Source organism: Ovis canadensis, chromosome 19, assembly GCF_042477335.2.
Source record: "Ovis canadensis isolate MfBH-ARS-UI-01 breed Bighorn chromosome 19, ARS-UI_OviCan_v2, whole genome shotgun sequence".
Lineage (NCBI taxonomy): Eukaryota > Metazoa > Chordata > Mammalia > Artiodactyla > Bovidae > Ovis > Ovis canadensis.
This window is the reverse complement of record NC_091263.1, coordinates 47476741-47494045: the sequence shown is the minus strand read 5'-3', so window position 1 is coordinate 47494045 and position 17305 is coordinate 47476741. Positions and strand designations below refer to the sequence as shown.

The 17305-nt window shown below is 41.2% G+C and overlaps 1 protein-coding gene across 4 annotated transcripts in view; it reads right to left on the bottom strand.

Annotated features, from left to right (window-relative positions):
- Positions 1-17305, bottom strand: part of TAFA4 (TAFA chemokine like family member 4) — a 219572-nt gene that overhangs the window by 27946 nt on the left and 174321 nt on the right. For all 4 annotated transcript variants that reach the window (XM_069561698.1, XM_069561697.1, XM_069561696.1 and 1 more), the window contains one exon: positions 7822-7977. In XM_069561698.1, coding sequence (XP_069417799.1) covers positions 7822-7977 — 156 coding nt within the window. The remainder of the gene's footprint in view (positions 1-7821; positions 7978-17305) is intronic.

Sequence of the window (17305 nt, the reverse complement as noted above, 5' to 3'; positions counted from 1 at the left end):
TTGAGAGTCCCTTGGACTGCAAGGAGATCCAACCAGTCCATCCTAAAGAAGATCAGTCCTGGGTGTTCACTGGAGGGACTGATGCTGAAGCTGAAACTCCAGTACTTTGGCCACCTCATGCGAACAGCTGACTCATTGGAAAAGACTGATGCTGGGAGGGATTGGGGGCAGGAGGAGAAGGGGACGACAGAGGATGAGATGGCTGGATGGCACCTCTGACTCGATGGACATGAGTCTGAGTGAACTCCGGGAGTTGGTGATGGACAGGGAGGCCTGGCATGCTGCGATTCATGGGGTCGCAAAGAGTCAGACATGACTGAGAGACTGAACTCAACTGAACTGGATGGTACTGCTGCTGCTGCTGCTAAGTCACTTCAGTCGTGTCTGACTCTGCACGACCCCATAGACAGCAGCCCACCAGGCTCCCCCATCCGTGGGATTCTCCAGGCAAGAACACTGGAGTGGGTTGCCATTTCCTTCTCTGGAGATTATCAAATAAAGTCAGAAAGAGAAAGACAAGTATCATATAATATAATCTCTATGTGGAATCTTTTTTAAAAATGCTAATTAATATATTTATTAACTTATTAGAGTAAGAAGTTAATGGTCCCCAGGGGTGAACCTATAGATTGGGAGTCTAGTATTCGCATGTACACACTGCTATATTTTTCTTTTATTTGTAAATGTATTTGTTACAAGCATATGTCCCAAACCATGAGGTCATTTTAAAATGATTAAATATATATACATATGTGTGTCATAGTTAATATATAATGGCATGTTATATATATAAGTTCAGAACTTTATTGAGGTAAACCTGAAAATTACACACTACTGTATTAAAATAGATAACCAATAAGAACCTACTATATAGTTGCATGGAACTCTGTTCAGTATTCTGTAATAATCTAAATAGGAAAAGACTTTGGGAAAGAATAGACACATGTATATGTATAACCAAGTCACTTTGCTGTACACCTGAAACACAATACTATTAACAACACTCCAATAAAAATAATTTTTAAAAACAACAGAAAAAGCACATACAAGTGTCATGAACACTTTCCAGGGCAGATCACATTATTGCCATAAAACAAGTCTCAATAAATTTAAGATGACTGAAACCAAGCATCTTTACCAACCACAAACGTATGAAACAAGAAATCAAATCACAAGAAGAAACCTGGAGAAAACACAAAGATGAGGCATCGGAATAACATGTTACTAAAAACAAACAAACAAACAATGAGTCAATGAAGAAATCAAAGAGGAAATCAGAAAATATCTCAAAAATAAAAATAAAATACAATTTTCCAAAATCTATAGGACACAGGAAATGTAGTTCTAAGAGGGAAGTCATAGTGATACAGGCCTACCTCAAGAAACAAGAAAAATCTGAACCAACCTAACTTACCATCTAAAGAAATTAGAAGAACAACAAACACAGCCCAAAGTCAGCATAAGAAAGAAATATTAGAGCAGAAACAAATGAAATAGAGATCAGAAAGAAAATAGACAAGATCGGTAAAACTAAGAGCTGGTTCTCTGAAAAGATAAACAAAATTGATTAACCTTTAGCCAGACTCATCAAGCCAAAAAAGAGAAAGGGCCCAAATAAATAAAATCAGAAATGAAAGAGAAGTTACAACCGACACCACAGAAATACAGAGAATAGTAAGAGATTAGTACAGATAATCATATACCAACAAACTGAACAACCTCAAAGAAATCTAGAAACACGTACTTCCAAGACAATCAAGAAGAAATAGAAAATATGGATAAATTGATTACCAGTATTGAAATGGAATCACTGATCAAAAAACTCAAAACAAAGTCCAGGACCAGATGGCTTCACAGACGAATTCTGTAAAACACTTAAAGAAAGAGTTAATACCTATTCTATTCATATTATTCCAAAAATTTAAAGAGGAAGGAATGTTTCCAAACTCATTATCCTTATACTAAAACTACAGACCAAAACTTAAGACCAAGACTCTACCAAAAAAAAAAAAAAAGAAAGAAAGAAAATTACTGACCAGTGAACGTAGTGAACATAGATGCAAAAAAAATCTCAACAAAATATCAGCAAGCCTAATTCAACAATATACATTAGAAGGACCATGGTAGTGGTCCAGTCACTCAGTCATGTCCAACTCTCTGCAACCCTATGGATTGTAGCCTGCTAGGCTCCCCTGTCCATGGGATTCTCCTGGGAAGAATACTGGAGTGGGCTGCCATTTCCTTCTCCAGGGGATCTTCCTGACCTGGGGATCAAACTTGGGTCTCCTGCATTGGCAGGCAGATTCTTCACCAACTGAGCACCAGGGAAACTCTAAAAGGACCACATGCCATGATTAAGTGGGATTTATTCCAGGAATTTTAGGGTGATTCAGTATCTGCAAATCAATCAAAGTGATAGACCACATTTACAAAATAAAGGAGAAAACTGCATGATCATCTCAACAGATAAAGGAAAAGCACTTGACAAAATTCAACATCCAGTTGCTTAGAAGCTCACAACAAAGTGAGTATAGAGGAATGCACCTCACATAATAAAAGCCACATACAAGAGACCACAGGTAGCATCACAGTCAAAGGTGAAAAGCTGAGAGCTTTTCCTCTAAGATCAGGAACAAGACAAGGATCACTACTATCACCTTTATTCAATGCAGTATTGAAGTCCCACTCCTATGAGAAAGAAATAAAAGTTATCCACATTAGAAAGAAAGAAGCAAAAACTGTCACTGTTTGCAGATGTTACAATAGTATGTATTTTTTAAAAACCTTAAAGATGCCACCAAAAAACTTAAAACTGATCAAGGGATTCAGTAAAGTTGCAGGATACAAAAATCAATATACATAAGTATATTGTATTTCTATAAGCTAGTAACAAACTATCAGAAAGAAAAGTTCAGAAAATGATCCCACATGGGATAAGTCAATCTCATACACCACTGGTGGGAATTTAAACTGGTGCAGCCGCTATGGAAAACAGTATGGAGATTGCTCAAAATACTAATGTTAGGACTACCATATGATCCAGCGATCCCATTTCTGGCTATTCATGCAAAGAATAAAAAGAAAACTAATTGGAAAAGAAATATGCACCCCTATGTTCACTGCAGCATTATTTACAATAGCCAATGTATGGATAAAGAAGATATGAGATACAGATGTGTGTGTATGTGTGTGTGTGTGCGCGTGCGTGCTCAGTTATGTCCAGCTCTTTGCAACCCCATGGACTACAGCCTGCCATGCTCCTCTGTCCATGGGATTATCCTGGCATGAATATTGGAGTGGATTGCCATGCCCTCCTCCAGAGGATCTTCCTGACCCAGGGATTGAACCCACGTCTCCTGCATTGGCAGGTGGATTCTTTACCACTGAGCCATGCGGGAAGTCCCTATACACACAGTGAAATATTACTCAGCCATAAAAAGAATGAAATGCTGTCATCTGCAACAACATGGATGTATCTAAAGGGTATCATGCTAAGTGAAATGAGTCAGATAAAGAAAATATAACATACGATTTCACTTGTATGTGGAATCCATAAAATCAAATAATTGAACAAACAAAACGGAAAAAATTTCAAAGATACAGGAAAAAAAAAAAACAACTGGTGGTCTCCAGAGGGGAGAAGTATGGGAGGTTAGACAAAACAGGTGAAGAGAATTAAGAGGTACAAACTTCCAGTTATAAATTAAGCCATGGGGATATAATATACAGCATGGGGAATACAATCAGTAATACTTTAATAATTTTGTATGGCAACAGATAGTTACTAGACTTACCATGGTGATCACTGTGTAATGTATATCAATATTGAATCACTATGTTGATCACTTAAAACTATCATAATACTGTCAACTATTACTACTGTCATAATAATTCAACAAAAACAATAAGAATCTACATGATTTTTATTAAAAAATCAAAAATCTACAGAGGCAAGCAAACACTGCTGTTACTTTTTGAAATGAATCTGTGATTAGTGAAGATGAAATAATTCTCTGCTATGCTAACACTCACCAAGCATCAGCCAATGTGGAGAGATATAAATAAAAGATCCCATTCCCATCTTCAAGCAACTTGTAGACTAATAGGAAGACAAACATTCAGCAAGTTTTTACAACAAAATGAGATCCATGTCAGGAACTGGAAGTATGGTGAGATACAGAACATATAGATTTGAAAGAACAGGCATCAACTGGACAAATGTGTTTTGAGGGGACAAAGGCAAAGATTCAAGTAGTGGATACAGACGGGTGAAGGGCAGAGATGAAAGAGAACAGAGAAGACTCCAGTGTGGCTAGGGTACAGTAGTGGAAAGAAAAAAAGACAAAACCAGATTATGCAGGGTTTCATCAGCCACACCAACAGGGTAAGGACTTTAGATTTCATTTTAAAGACAGTAGAAAGTCACTGAAGTAAGGTTTATTAATAAATATGAGAGTGACGTGATGAGTTCTATTTCCGTGGAAAGATCATTCTGGCTACTGGGTGAATGTTGGAATGCTAAGATAGTAAGCTCTGCAAAATATGACAAGGCTCTTAGACTGTGGAGGGGACAGCAGAGTACAGAAAAGTGAACTGATCTGAGCAAGAACAAGGAGCGAATATGATTTGGGCTCAATAATGGAGAAATACACGTATTAAACTGTTCATAACACTGTACAGGAGGTGGTGAGCAAAACTGCTGCACTCAATATGCCAGCAAATTGGGAAAACTCAGCAGAGGCCACAGGCCTGGCAAAGGTCAGTTTTCATTCCAATCCCAAAGAAAGGCCATGCCAGAGAGTGTTCAAACTACCACACAGATGCACTCATCTCACAAGCTAGCAAAGTAATGCTCAAAATCCTCTAAGCTAGGTTTCAACAGCACATGAAACGAGAATTTTCAGATGTTCAAGCAGGATTTAGGAAAGACAGATGAACTAGAGATCAAATTGCCAACATCCATTGGATCATAGAAAAACCAAGAGAATTCCAGAAAAACATCTACTGCTTCATTGGCTATGCTAAAGCCTTTGACTGTGTGGATCACAACAAACTGTGGAAAATTATTAAAGTGATGGGAATACCAGATCACCTGACCTGCCTTCTGAGAAGCCTGTATGCAGGTCAAGAAGCAACAGTCAGAACTGGATATAGAACAATGAACTGGTTCTAAATCAGGAAAGGAATATGTCAAGGCAGTATATTGTCACCTTGCTTATTTAATTTATATGCAGAGTACATCATGCGAAATGCCAGACTGGATGAAGCACAGCTGGAATCAAGATTGCTGGGAGAACTATCAATAACCTCAGATATGCAGATGACACCACCCTAGTGGCAGAAAGTGAAGAACAAAAGAGCCTCTTGAAGGTAAAAGAGGAGAGTGGAAAAGCTGGCTTAAGACTCAACATTCAAAAAACGAAGATCATGGCACCCAGTCCCATCACTTCATGGCAAATAGATGGGGAAACAATGGAAAAAGTGACAGACTTTATTTTCTTGGGTTCCCAAATCACTGCAGATGGTGACTGCAGCCATGAAATTAAAATATGCTTGCTCCTTGGAAGAAAAGCTCTAACCAATCTAAACAGTGTATTAAAAAGCAGAGACATTACTTTGCTGACAAAGGTCCATATAGTCGAAGCTATGGTTTTTCCAGTAGTCACATATGGAGGTGAAAGTTGAACCATAAAGAAGGCTGGGCACCGAAGAATTGATGCTTTTCCATATGGTGTTGGAGAAGTCTCTTGAGAGTTTCTTGGACTGCAAGGCTATCAAACCCATCAATCCTAAAGGAAATCAGTCCTAAATATTCATTGGAAGGACTGATGCTAAAGCTAAAGCTCCAATACTTTGGCCACCTGATGTGAAAGGCTGACTCATTAGAAGACACCCTGATGCTGGGAAAGACTACAATTCCTCACCAGAAACCCTGGAGGTCAGGTGAGTCACCAAATGCAGGAGGAGAAAGGGATGACAGAATGAGATGGTTGGATGGCATCACCAACTCGATGGCCATGAGTTTGAGCAAGCTCCGGGAGATGATGAAGGACAGGGAAGCCCAGTGTGCTGCAGTCCATGGGGTCGCAAAGAGTCAGACACGACTGAGCGACTGAACAACAACGACGACGACAACAAAACTGTTCCAGCTGGAGAGCCAAAATTAGCAATTAAAAAAAAAAGTAAAAGCTCCTCATTCTATTTTTAACCCACTCCAGTATTCTTGCCTGGAGAATCCCATGGACGGAGGAGCCTGGTAGGTTACAGTCCACGGGGTCGCAAAGAGTCGGACACGACTGAACGACTTCATTTCACTTTCACAATCCGTTATCTTTAATCCCCAAATCCGAAAAGCTCTGAAAATGGCAAGAATTTATTTATGATGGTGGCAATACCTGACTTGAATTAACATGAGGCTCTTCATCTTGGCTTATCCCATCCTGCATGAATATTCATATATTTCACTGCATAAATATTAGTATCTGTGATTATGGGGTGCAACTGAAGAAGACTTCAGGACTGTTAGCTAATAGATGGTATATGTACTTTTTTACCTTGAGAAAATCTGACGAAATCTGCATTTGGCAACTCACCTGACCTCCAGGGTTTCTGGTGAGGAATTGTAGTCAGGAAACATTCCACGTTCACCCTCCAGCTTGAAAGGAGACTAAGATCATGCTGCTACAGACCACGGGCATGCATACCACACAAGTACGCTATACAATCTATAAATCTGTGTCTGCCTTCAGTAGGGGAGTTGGCACGTGTAAGTCAGCTATTGTTGTCAACTGTATAATTCCAGAGATAAGAATGGGTGTGTGTGTTTTAACCACTTACCTTTAGAGATGCATCCGGTAAGATGGGAAGTGTTCATTTTCACAGAGGTTCCACGCCACTGTAGAGAAACAGCTACAAGACTTACCTCATGTGTGTGTTCCCCTGGGGACTACACTTGTGTCTAACAAGGTGTCTGCTGGAAGCAGCCAGGGGCATCAAAAGGAATCAGTCCCAGGCCTCCATCTACAACCATCTATCCTCATTCATTTTTCTAAACTACTGGCTCAGTACTCAGCTGGGGGATGTGGAAACAACAAATAAATGATACATGATCCCAGACTATTCTCAGGGAACCTGCCCCAAAGATGTCTCACAAATGGTAGACTAGGAAAAGAAAAGAGAGTATTAGTCTGTAACATTAAAGAGGAGGTGAGAAAACCAGGTTGCTAACTTTTTGAGCAGCGTTTGAGAGCAGGGAGAAGAGTGTGTCTGGGGAGGTAACTGCTCCATTGGATGATATCTGAAGAGACAGCCAGAAGAAGAAATCAAACCATATCTTCCTCATTGTCCAGTAAGAGAACTCCTCATTGGTACCTTTTGAGAGACATCATTAATGCCTTTCTCATCAAGAAATGTGTAGGGTTATATTTGTGCTTATTTTTATTTAATTTTATTTTTCGCCACACTAGGTCTTCTTTGCTACCCACAGGCTTCCTCTAGTTGCAATGCACACCGGCTTCTTGCTGTGGAGCATGCACTCTAGAGCACAGGCTCAGTAGTTGGTGGCATATGGGCTTAGTTGGGGGGTCCTAGGGAATCCTCCCAGGCCAGGAATCAAACTTGTGACCCCTGCACTGGCAGGCAGATTCTTAACCACTGTACCACCAGGGAAGTCCCTTTATGTTCATCTTTTAAATGACACTGACATAGTTGACCTAGGTGCAGCCTACTTTTCTTTGGAGTTGCAAAGACAATAAAGCAAGAAGGTTCTTACAGTGTTAGGTCCTTTGTCAACATTAGGGAAACTGACTGTAAAGGTCTTACCTTCAACACAAGAGGGCTGAGCCCGAGTCGTGCCAGCAACCTGTCCTGGGAAGCAAGAACACTTGACTGTCTGGGATCGCTCCTCTATGCGGTTCTTGTTACAGCACCTGTGCACTGCAACCACCTCACAGGTCCCTTGCTTGATTTGCTGGTGACCTGGTGGATAAGAGGGGAACAAAAGAGACCCAGGACTGTTAGGAAGAAATGGAACTACCAAGAGGATCAACAACACCACAACTACAGCTTTCCAATTCCATGCACTGTATTCATGAATCTATGTAATGTTTTTGTTTGGATATAACCTTAAACTTAGATAAAGGTAACAAAAGAATAGTGGCATGAACTCCTATGAACCTGCAGTAGACAGAGATTTGGCTTCTGGGACCTTTAGCCCCCTGGTATCATACCCATGGCTATGTTATGTTATTTACATGGCAGAGAGATTTTGCAGCTGTAATTAAGATTATTAATTGGTTGAGTTTCAGAGAGGGGGATTATCCTCGGTTACCTATGTGGAGCTAATGTCATCATGTGAGCCCTTCAAAGCAGAGAGAGAGAATCAGAAGGGGAAGGCAGGTTGAAAATCTGAGGAGGGCTGAAAAGCATCACTGTTGGCTTGAAGACAGAGGGGCCAAGAGCCAAGGAAATGGAGACCTCAGTCCTACAACTACAAGGAGCTGAAATCTGCCAAAAACATGGGTGTGCTTGGAAACAGATTCTTCCTTCAGGATCCCATAAAGGAATGCTGTTCTGTTGACGCTTTGAATTTAACCCAGAGAAACCAGCCAAGCTGCACCAGTCTTCTCATAGAAACAAGCCACTAAATTTATGGTCATTTGTCAGAGGAGTAATAGCAAACTGATAGAAGACCTTTCGCCAAGATACCCTCATCATTAACATGTGACCCCATTTGCTTCATCATTCACTTTCTTTCATATCTTTTTTCTGAGCCATTTAAGAGTAAGTTGAAGACATGACATTCCTTCACCCCTAAGTACTGTGTATTTCCCAAGAATAATTAATTAACTCTCTGACATAATTAACAAATTCACAAAAGAATGTTAACATAAAGCTGTTACATAATTGACAATCCTCAGTTCAGTTCAGTTGCTCAGTCGTGTCCGACTCTTTGCGACCCCATGGACTGCAGCATGCCAGGCCTCCCTGTCCATCACCAACTTCTGGAGCTTGCTCAAACCCATGTCCATTGAGTCGGTGATGCCATCCAACCATCTCATCCTCTGTCATCCCCTTCTCCTCCCGCCTTCAATCTTTCCCAGCATCAGGGTCCTTTGTAATGAGTCATCTTCACATCAGGTGGCCGAAGTAATTTCCCAGATTGTCCTTCAGAGCAGTTTTCCTTCTCCCTCAGGATCTAATGCAGGATCCTACATTATATTCAATTCACCTTTCTTTAGTCTTCTTTTGGCAGAACTATTCCTCAGGCTTTATCTTTCACAACTTTGACATTTTTAAAGGATATAGTCAGTTATTGTGTAGAATGTTCCTCACTTTGGATTTGTCTGATGTTTCTTCCTGATGAGAGTCAGGCAATGCACTTTGGCAGATTACCCTAGAAGTGACTCTGTTCTCAGTGCATCTTATCAGGAGGCACTTAACGTCCATTTACTCCACGACCGGTGCTGTAACTGTTAATTACATGCTTAAGGTGGTGTCTACCATGTTTCTCCATCTCTAAAGGTATTATTTTGCCCTTTGTAATTAATATGCATTTTAAGGGGAGATATATTGAAACAATGGCAACACCCCATTCTTCATCAAACGTTCACCCATTTTTAGCATCCATCGATGATTTCTGTCTGAACCAGTTATTAACACGATGGTTGCATAACTGATTCTATATTAATGTTCAAATTCTCTCAGATCTAGACAGGAGGAGACCCTTCACACTGGCAGCTCTGTCATTTTGACATATCCCCATTACTCTTTGAGTTCTTACTAACTTTCTGGCTCAAATGGAGACTCAAAGATGTGCCAGACTCACCCTTTATTTTCCCTGCCATCATCATTTTTCTCAAAGGAGACCTGATTGTTCTTAGTGGGGCATCAGATTTAGAAACCAAGGTCTTGGCACAAAGGTTTATTCTTTGCTACCAGGGAGTGATGTGGGGCTGAAAGGATAGATAGATCTAGGAGTGTGTGTGTGCATGTGTGTGTACAGAGTAAGTTCACACCAATATCTCCAATTCCAACCTAGCACCACAGGTTCTCACTGCTCTGTCCACAATTCTCTATTTGTATCTCCTGACACCAACAATGAGAAACCTGACTTCCATAGTCCTGTAACAAACAAAAAGTAGTTTGGGTTTAATTTACTTTGGAGTTCATTTTATCAGTTAGAACTCTTCTGTTATAACAACGGAAACTGATCTGAGCTCACTTAATTCAAAGAGGATTTGCTGGAAGAGTATCAGGAGCGTGCAGAGCAAAGAGAGAACTTAGGTTAATAATGTGTGTGCGCTTAGTCACTCAGTCGTGTCTGACTCTTCACGACCCCGTGGACTGTAGCCCCCCAGGCTTCTCTGTCCATGGGATTTCCCCCAGGCCAAGAATACTGGAGTGGGTTGCCATGCCCTCCTCCAGGGGATCTTCCCAATCCAGGGATCAAACCCAGGTCTCCTGCATTACAGGTGGATTCTTTACCATCTGAGCCACCAGGGAAGCCCAGGTTAATAGTAGCTGAACCTATTCTCATGAGTGACCCTGAGGGAATGACTCTACTCAGTGACTCCGTCATTCTGTTCAAGGTCATGTCAGCTGTGGCAACCACCATCTAAGGTGACCCCCAGTCAGCCCTGCCTCCCCTAGACCACACACTTGTGCAGTCCCTTCCCACATGGTACCAGGGTGGGTCTGCATGACCAAGAGCCTGCTATCGTAAAACGGCACTTCCAACATTAGGTGGCCACTCTTCCTATGCGCTTCGGATCACACTCTAAGGAAACCATGGCATAAGCGGCCCTTATAAAGAAACTGAAGCCTCTTGCCCCTAACCCTGTACGTGAGCTTCTAGGTATGTTTCCTCTGATGCTGCACCAGCACTGGTCTGTGTGCCAATACCAACGGCAAACACCAGGAGCAGGGGTTTGGGGAAGCCGTGGGCGTGCAGCTCTGAGGGCCTGTGGCCAGGAGTTAAAGTCTGCTGCCACCGGTCACAGGAGTGAGTAAAATAATATACAGCTGACCTGTGAACAATGCAGGAGTCAGAAGCACCAACTCCCACAGACAATCGAAAATCTGAGTGTAACTTATGGTTGGTGCTCCTTACCTACAGTTACACATCCACGAATTCAACCAACCACAGGTCATATGGCACTACAGTGCATATTTATTAAAAAAAAATCAGAGAATAGTGGACCTGCACAGTTCAAGCCCGTGTTGTTCAAGGGTCAACTGTACATTGTTTCAAGCATCTAAGATCAGGGCTAATTTGTTACAGAGTAATAGATAACTAATACACTAACTCTGGTTATAACCAGGATGGAAAGACTTAGCTTTGCTCTAATTTTTAAAAAGCAATACAAACAACATTACACAGGCAGTGTTAAGAAATTATTAATGAAAGGCAAGCTTTTGAGTACCCTCAGAGCACCCAACTCACGGTTTTCACAGATTCCATTTACATATAAATTGTTCTGTGAATTACAAGAAATCTCATCTACTCATTAAAACAGGTTTCCCCAAGGAGTCCCACGGGTTAATGTTTTGCTCGGTCTCTGTTGTTTGGCGAATATGCTTCGAATAACAAAACTCATTTAAAAAATTCCGGATTTCAGATTTTCAGTCCATACAGACAGGCCTTCTGCAAAATAATCTCTGTATCATGCTGAATGATTTTCTGGCCTTTCCCTATCATACCATCTTAAACGGGGAAAAACAAAATCCAAATAATGGTGAGAACAAACACTAAGGCAAAGTTTCATTTGTAAAATACATAAAAGTGAAACCAGGACCCAGAGACTCAAACCGCCAACATGAGAGACAGCTTTCAATCCACAACACAAGAACACATAAATATGAAAGATATAATTAAAACTATAAACCTAATTAAATGTTCACAAGAAGAGTGTTTATTTCCCATAGGTAGTTGTGATTGTAAGAAAGTACATAAATAAAAAATAAAGAGTAATTACAGCGTCGGTAAAGTAGCATGGAACTTCAGCACCACATGAGCAGAGAAGTGAGGACGGGGAGAGTTCACGGGAGAGTCTTTCTCTGGTTTCCAATTGCACATAAGCGCCTTCGGGTCAAACAATCCCAGACAGGCAATGACTGGGGGCCGGGGGAGAGGGGGACCAGTCCTGTCCCAGTGGCCACCCTCCCCATCAGCTGCCGCGACACACTAACCCAGACTGGGTGGCCTCCAAACAGACTTTGTGTCTCAGAGTTCTGAAAGCTAGACACCCAAGACCAAGGTGCTGGCCAATTCAATTCCTGGTGAGAGTTCTTTCCCTGGCTTTAGATAGCCTGTTGTTTTTTATTTTAATTAATTTCCTTTAGTTTTTTGGCTGCACAGCATGTGGGCAGGCTCTTAGTTCACCTGACCCCCCTGAACTGGGAGGTCAGAGTCACAGCCAGTGGCCCATAGGGAAGTCCCCCTCCTTCTTACCGTGTCCTCACGTGGCAGAGATAGCACGCTTTAGCATTGCTTCCTCTTTTCTCTAAGGACACCAGCCCTGTTAAATTAGGGCCCACCCTATGACTTCATTTAACTTTTATCGCTTCCTCATAGACCCTGTCTCCAAACACAGCTGCATTTGGGGCTCAGGGCTTCAACATATGAATTTGGTGGGGGAAGTCTATAACAGCCATCATGCCTTAATTAGACTTTAAATGGCCATAGAGAGTCTATAATGAAAGCAGCTGTATACCCCATTAAGAAAATAAAAGAAATATGCTTTAGTAACTTCCTAGACTAGCCAAGAAGTGATGTGAACATTCATTAATATTATAGTTTGCTGAGAGTTTGTTGCTATTTAGATAACCATCCACAAACGCAAATAGATTTTTTTTTTCTATTCAGTCTTGTCTCTGAATAATCAGCTTGCCTGGTGTAGATTTTATTCACTTATATAGCACCAACTCTGGTACTTTATTGATTTTAAGAAACATTTTTTTTTTCATCTTTTAACATGTCAGGAGATGTCACAACTGATAGCATCTTACCATTATAATTGGCATTGCTTTCCCTTCTTTGAAATACACAAAATAGCAGTGTATTTCACAACCGACAGCATTCCTGACTTGATGAACTATGGCAGGTTGCAAGCAGTGTTCTAAACTTCCTATAAATATTGTCCCATGTAGTCTTTAAAGATGCTATGATGTAGGTACTATTTTCATTTCTATTTTACATTTAACACAATATCCAGAAATTAATTTGCCCGCATTAACACAACTAGAGAATGGAAAGAGGAGAGATTCAAACCTATATAGTGTCTACGATGTCACAGGATGGTGGATAATGCAGTAGCTATGATAGCTAATATTTTACTGTATGTATGTTCAGTTAGTTAGTCGTGTGTGACTTTTTGCAACCCCATGGCCTGTAGCTGGCCAGGCTCCTCTGTCCATGAGATTTTCCAGGCAAGAATGCTACAGCAGGTTGTATATACACAGAAAGAGATTTATCCTAAGGAACTGGCTCAAGTGATTATGGAAGCTGGCAATTCCCAAGATCTACAGGGTGAATCAGCAAGCTGGAGAAGCAGGAGAGCCACAGTGTCATTCTAGTCCAAAGGTGGACAAACTCAAGACCCAGGAAGTGTGTGTTTCAGTTAGCGTCTAAAAAGTTTGGAAGAAATCTCTCTTATTCAAGAGGGACATACAGCTTTTTACTGATTGGATGAGGCCCACTCATTTTGGGGAGGTCAACTAATAAACACATGAAAAGATGCTCAGCATCACTCATTATCAGAGAAATGCAAATCAAAACCACAATGAGGTACCATTTCACACCAGTCAGAATGGCTGTAATCCAAAAGTCTACAAGCAATAAATGCTGGAGAGGGTGTGGAGAAAAGGGAACCCTCTTACACTGTTGGTGGGAATGCAAACTGGTACAGCCACTATGGAGAACAGTGTGGAGATTCCTTAAAAAACTGGAAATAGAACTGCCATATGACCCAGCAATCTCACTGCTGGGCATACACACCGAGGAAACCAGAATTGAAAGAGACACATGTACCCCAATGTTCATCACAGCACTGTTTATAATAGCCAGGGCATGGAAGCAACCTAGATGTCCATCAGCAGATGAATGGATAAGAAACCTGTGGTACATATACACAATGGAGTATTACTCAGCCATTAAAAAGAATACATTTGAATCAGGTCTAATGAGGTGGATGAAACTGGAGCCAATTATACAGAGTGAAGTAAGCCAGAAAGAAAAACACCAATACAGTATACTAACACATATATATGGAATTTAGAAAGATGGTAATGATAACCCTGTATGCAAGACAGCAAAAGAGACACAGATGTATCAAACAGTCTTTTGGACTCTATGGGAGAGGGAAAAGGTGGGATGATTTGGGAGAATGGCATTGAAACATGTATAATATCAGATAAGAAACGAATCGCCAGTCTAGGTTCGATGCAGGATACAGGATGCTTGGGGCTGGTGCACTGCGGTGACCCAGAGGGATGGTATGGGGAGGGAGGTGGGAGGGGGGTTCAGGATTGGGAACACATGTACACCCGTGGCAGATTCATGTTGATGTATGGCAAAACCAATACAGTAATGTAAAGTAAAATAAAAAATAATAATAATAAAATCAGGGCATTTAAAAAAATAAAAAATAAAGATTAACCTATAAATTCAAACGATCATCTTATCCAAAACACTCTCACAGAAACACCCAGAATAATGTTTGACCAGGCACCCCACCAGTCAAGCTGACATATAAATGTAACCATCATAAACATCATACATCTATCTATGAAGTTTAGTGTTGCTAGACAGGAAAACGATGAGAGTAGGAAGCAGACAAGAAACTAGCGGCTTAGTTCTCTATGAAGACATAGAAGAGGGATGCCTTGTTCAGTAAGCTTAGTACCAGGAATTGGCCACTTCAGATAAATTCACTTAAAACAAAGATGCATTTTCTCTCTTAAACAGCAAGGAACATTTTGCTAGGGGAACTGTCTTGAAAACTACAGCAACATACATATAATAACAAAAGGGCTATGCAGTAAGTGAGAAGTTGTGCTGAAATTTCTCATGTGAGGTTTACTTTAGAGCTTCAAGGTGTGGGTGGAGGATGGACAAATGAGTTACGCAGAAGTGGAGCCAGGTTCACTGGACAGAAACTGGCCAAAGAAGGGGGAAGAAAAGAAAATCACTATCCTTTTTACGCCATTAATCCTTGTCAGTTTCTAAGCCATTTCCCTTCCAAGCTTCTTCTCTGGATAGGTGGATGGAAGTGTATTATTTCTATTTATTTAACCAACAGTTTCATACAGTGTACTATGTGCCAGACACTATTCCTAGTGCTCTTAGAGGCATATTTTTAAACTGGGGAAACTTGAAAAATTATTTATTTTTAATTTTACTTTTTTTTAATTGGAGGATAATTACTTTGCAATATTGTGATAGCTTCTGCCACGTATCAACATGAATCAGCCATAGGTATACATACGTCCCCTCCTTCTAAAACCTCCCACCCCATCCCGCCCCTCTAAGTTGTCACAGAGCACCGCCTTTGGGCTCCCTGTGTTATACAGCAAATTCCCACGGGCTATATATTTTACATATGGTAATACATACATTTCAGTGCTACTCTCTCAAATCATCTCACCTTCTTATTGCTTTCCACACTTCTGAATTTGCAGTCAGGTAGTATATGTTCTTTTCCCAAAAGGTGACATAACATACTGGCAGAATTGTAAAATCTAATATGCCTGGCTTCTCACTCACCTGAATAATTTATGTATATACCATTAAAAGAGTTATGACAATCCTTACGACAAAAATTCATTGCTTTGGGATTGCTACAGAGGATAGATTAACGTTATATGCTTAAATATGTATCTGTTTTTCTTATTAAGTATGTTTTTAAGAAAAGTTGACAGCAGGGTAAATAAATGCATATTTGTCCCAGTGCAGTCAGGGTCTTCCCAGGATAAAAGGGATAAAATACAAAACCTCATTTGCAATAAAAGTTCTACTTTGATTGGCTGAAGCTAACTAAAAGCTGATGGAGAGACAGAAGGCGTCCGATTAGCGTGAGTTTCTTGATACTGTTATTTCCCTCACATCCTTTTGCTTTTGTTTAAATCCTTTCCCTGCTTCCTCCTCCAGCCCAGCACAGGAAAATATACCCTCAGAGGGAAGCCTCACACTCCAGTGATCTTAGCAACTGTTTCTTTGATTTGAGCAGGGTTTTCTCTACAGTATTCTCAGCCTCCCCCCTCCATGGGAGTGGAACACAGCAAACAGAAGGCTGAAAACAAGACTTCATGAAAGCACAGAATGAGGCCGTGGTGCGCCACTTGCCTTTGGGAGACAAGCTCACTACGCCTAGTTGTGCTTTCCATCTAAACTCTCAACTTTCTTCCCCAGTCCTGGCCCCAACTTGGCTCTCTGTCAAAACGAGATACATGACACTATGGACATTAAGACTATGGTAGCCACGGGACCATCAGCCGGACAAAAGTCATAACTTTGTTGTGCAGACAAGTATCCCCTGGGCTCCTGCTATGCTCCAGGCCTCCACTGGCGTTGAGCAGACAGTAGTAAAGAAGAGAGATGCTTCTGGCCTCAGCAAGTAGAGATAACAAATGGCGGTATCTGATGATTCTCCCAAAGTGGAAACGGACTTCTTCCCTGAAGGTAACCAAGAAGAAAGCACTGGACTTGGAGTCAGAATTACTGAGCTGCAATGCCAGCTTCCAGACTTGGGGAATTCAACTCAGTAATTCAACCTCATTTTTCTGAATACACAGCTAGTCTTATCTATCACACACGATGGTTCTGAATTTCAATTAAAGTGCTTAATGATATCATGAGCTACTTCAAACACCACAGATGTTGAATAAATGACTTTGGGTTTTTGTTTACACATTTATTCAATAACTATTTGTTGAACACTTGCTCTGTGCCAGACACATGGAAACGTAACACTGACCAAGACAGGACAAGGACCTCTCAGATTCTGGTGATGAAAGCAACACAAAGCAGCAGAGATGGAACTTAAAATGGGGGGGGGGGGGGCAAGAACCTAACATGTCAGTGTGCCATCGCAGTAGATGAGAGACGAACACTTGCAGATATCTGAGGGCAAGAGGCCCTGACACCTGGTGCCGTGTGAGAGATAATGCAGACTGAGTGGGCAGCTTCCCCAGCACCTCGTGGGTCACGGTGGGGGCTTGGGCTTTACTTACAATATGACTCAGAGCCCCTGGGAAGTGTGAACTTGGAGTGACCTGCTATGATAAACCTCTGTAAAGGCTCTCCTAT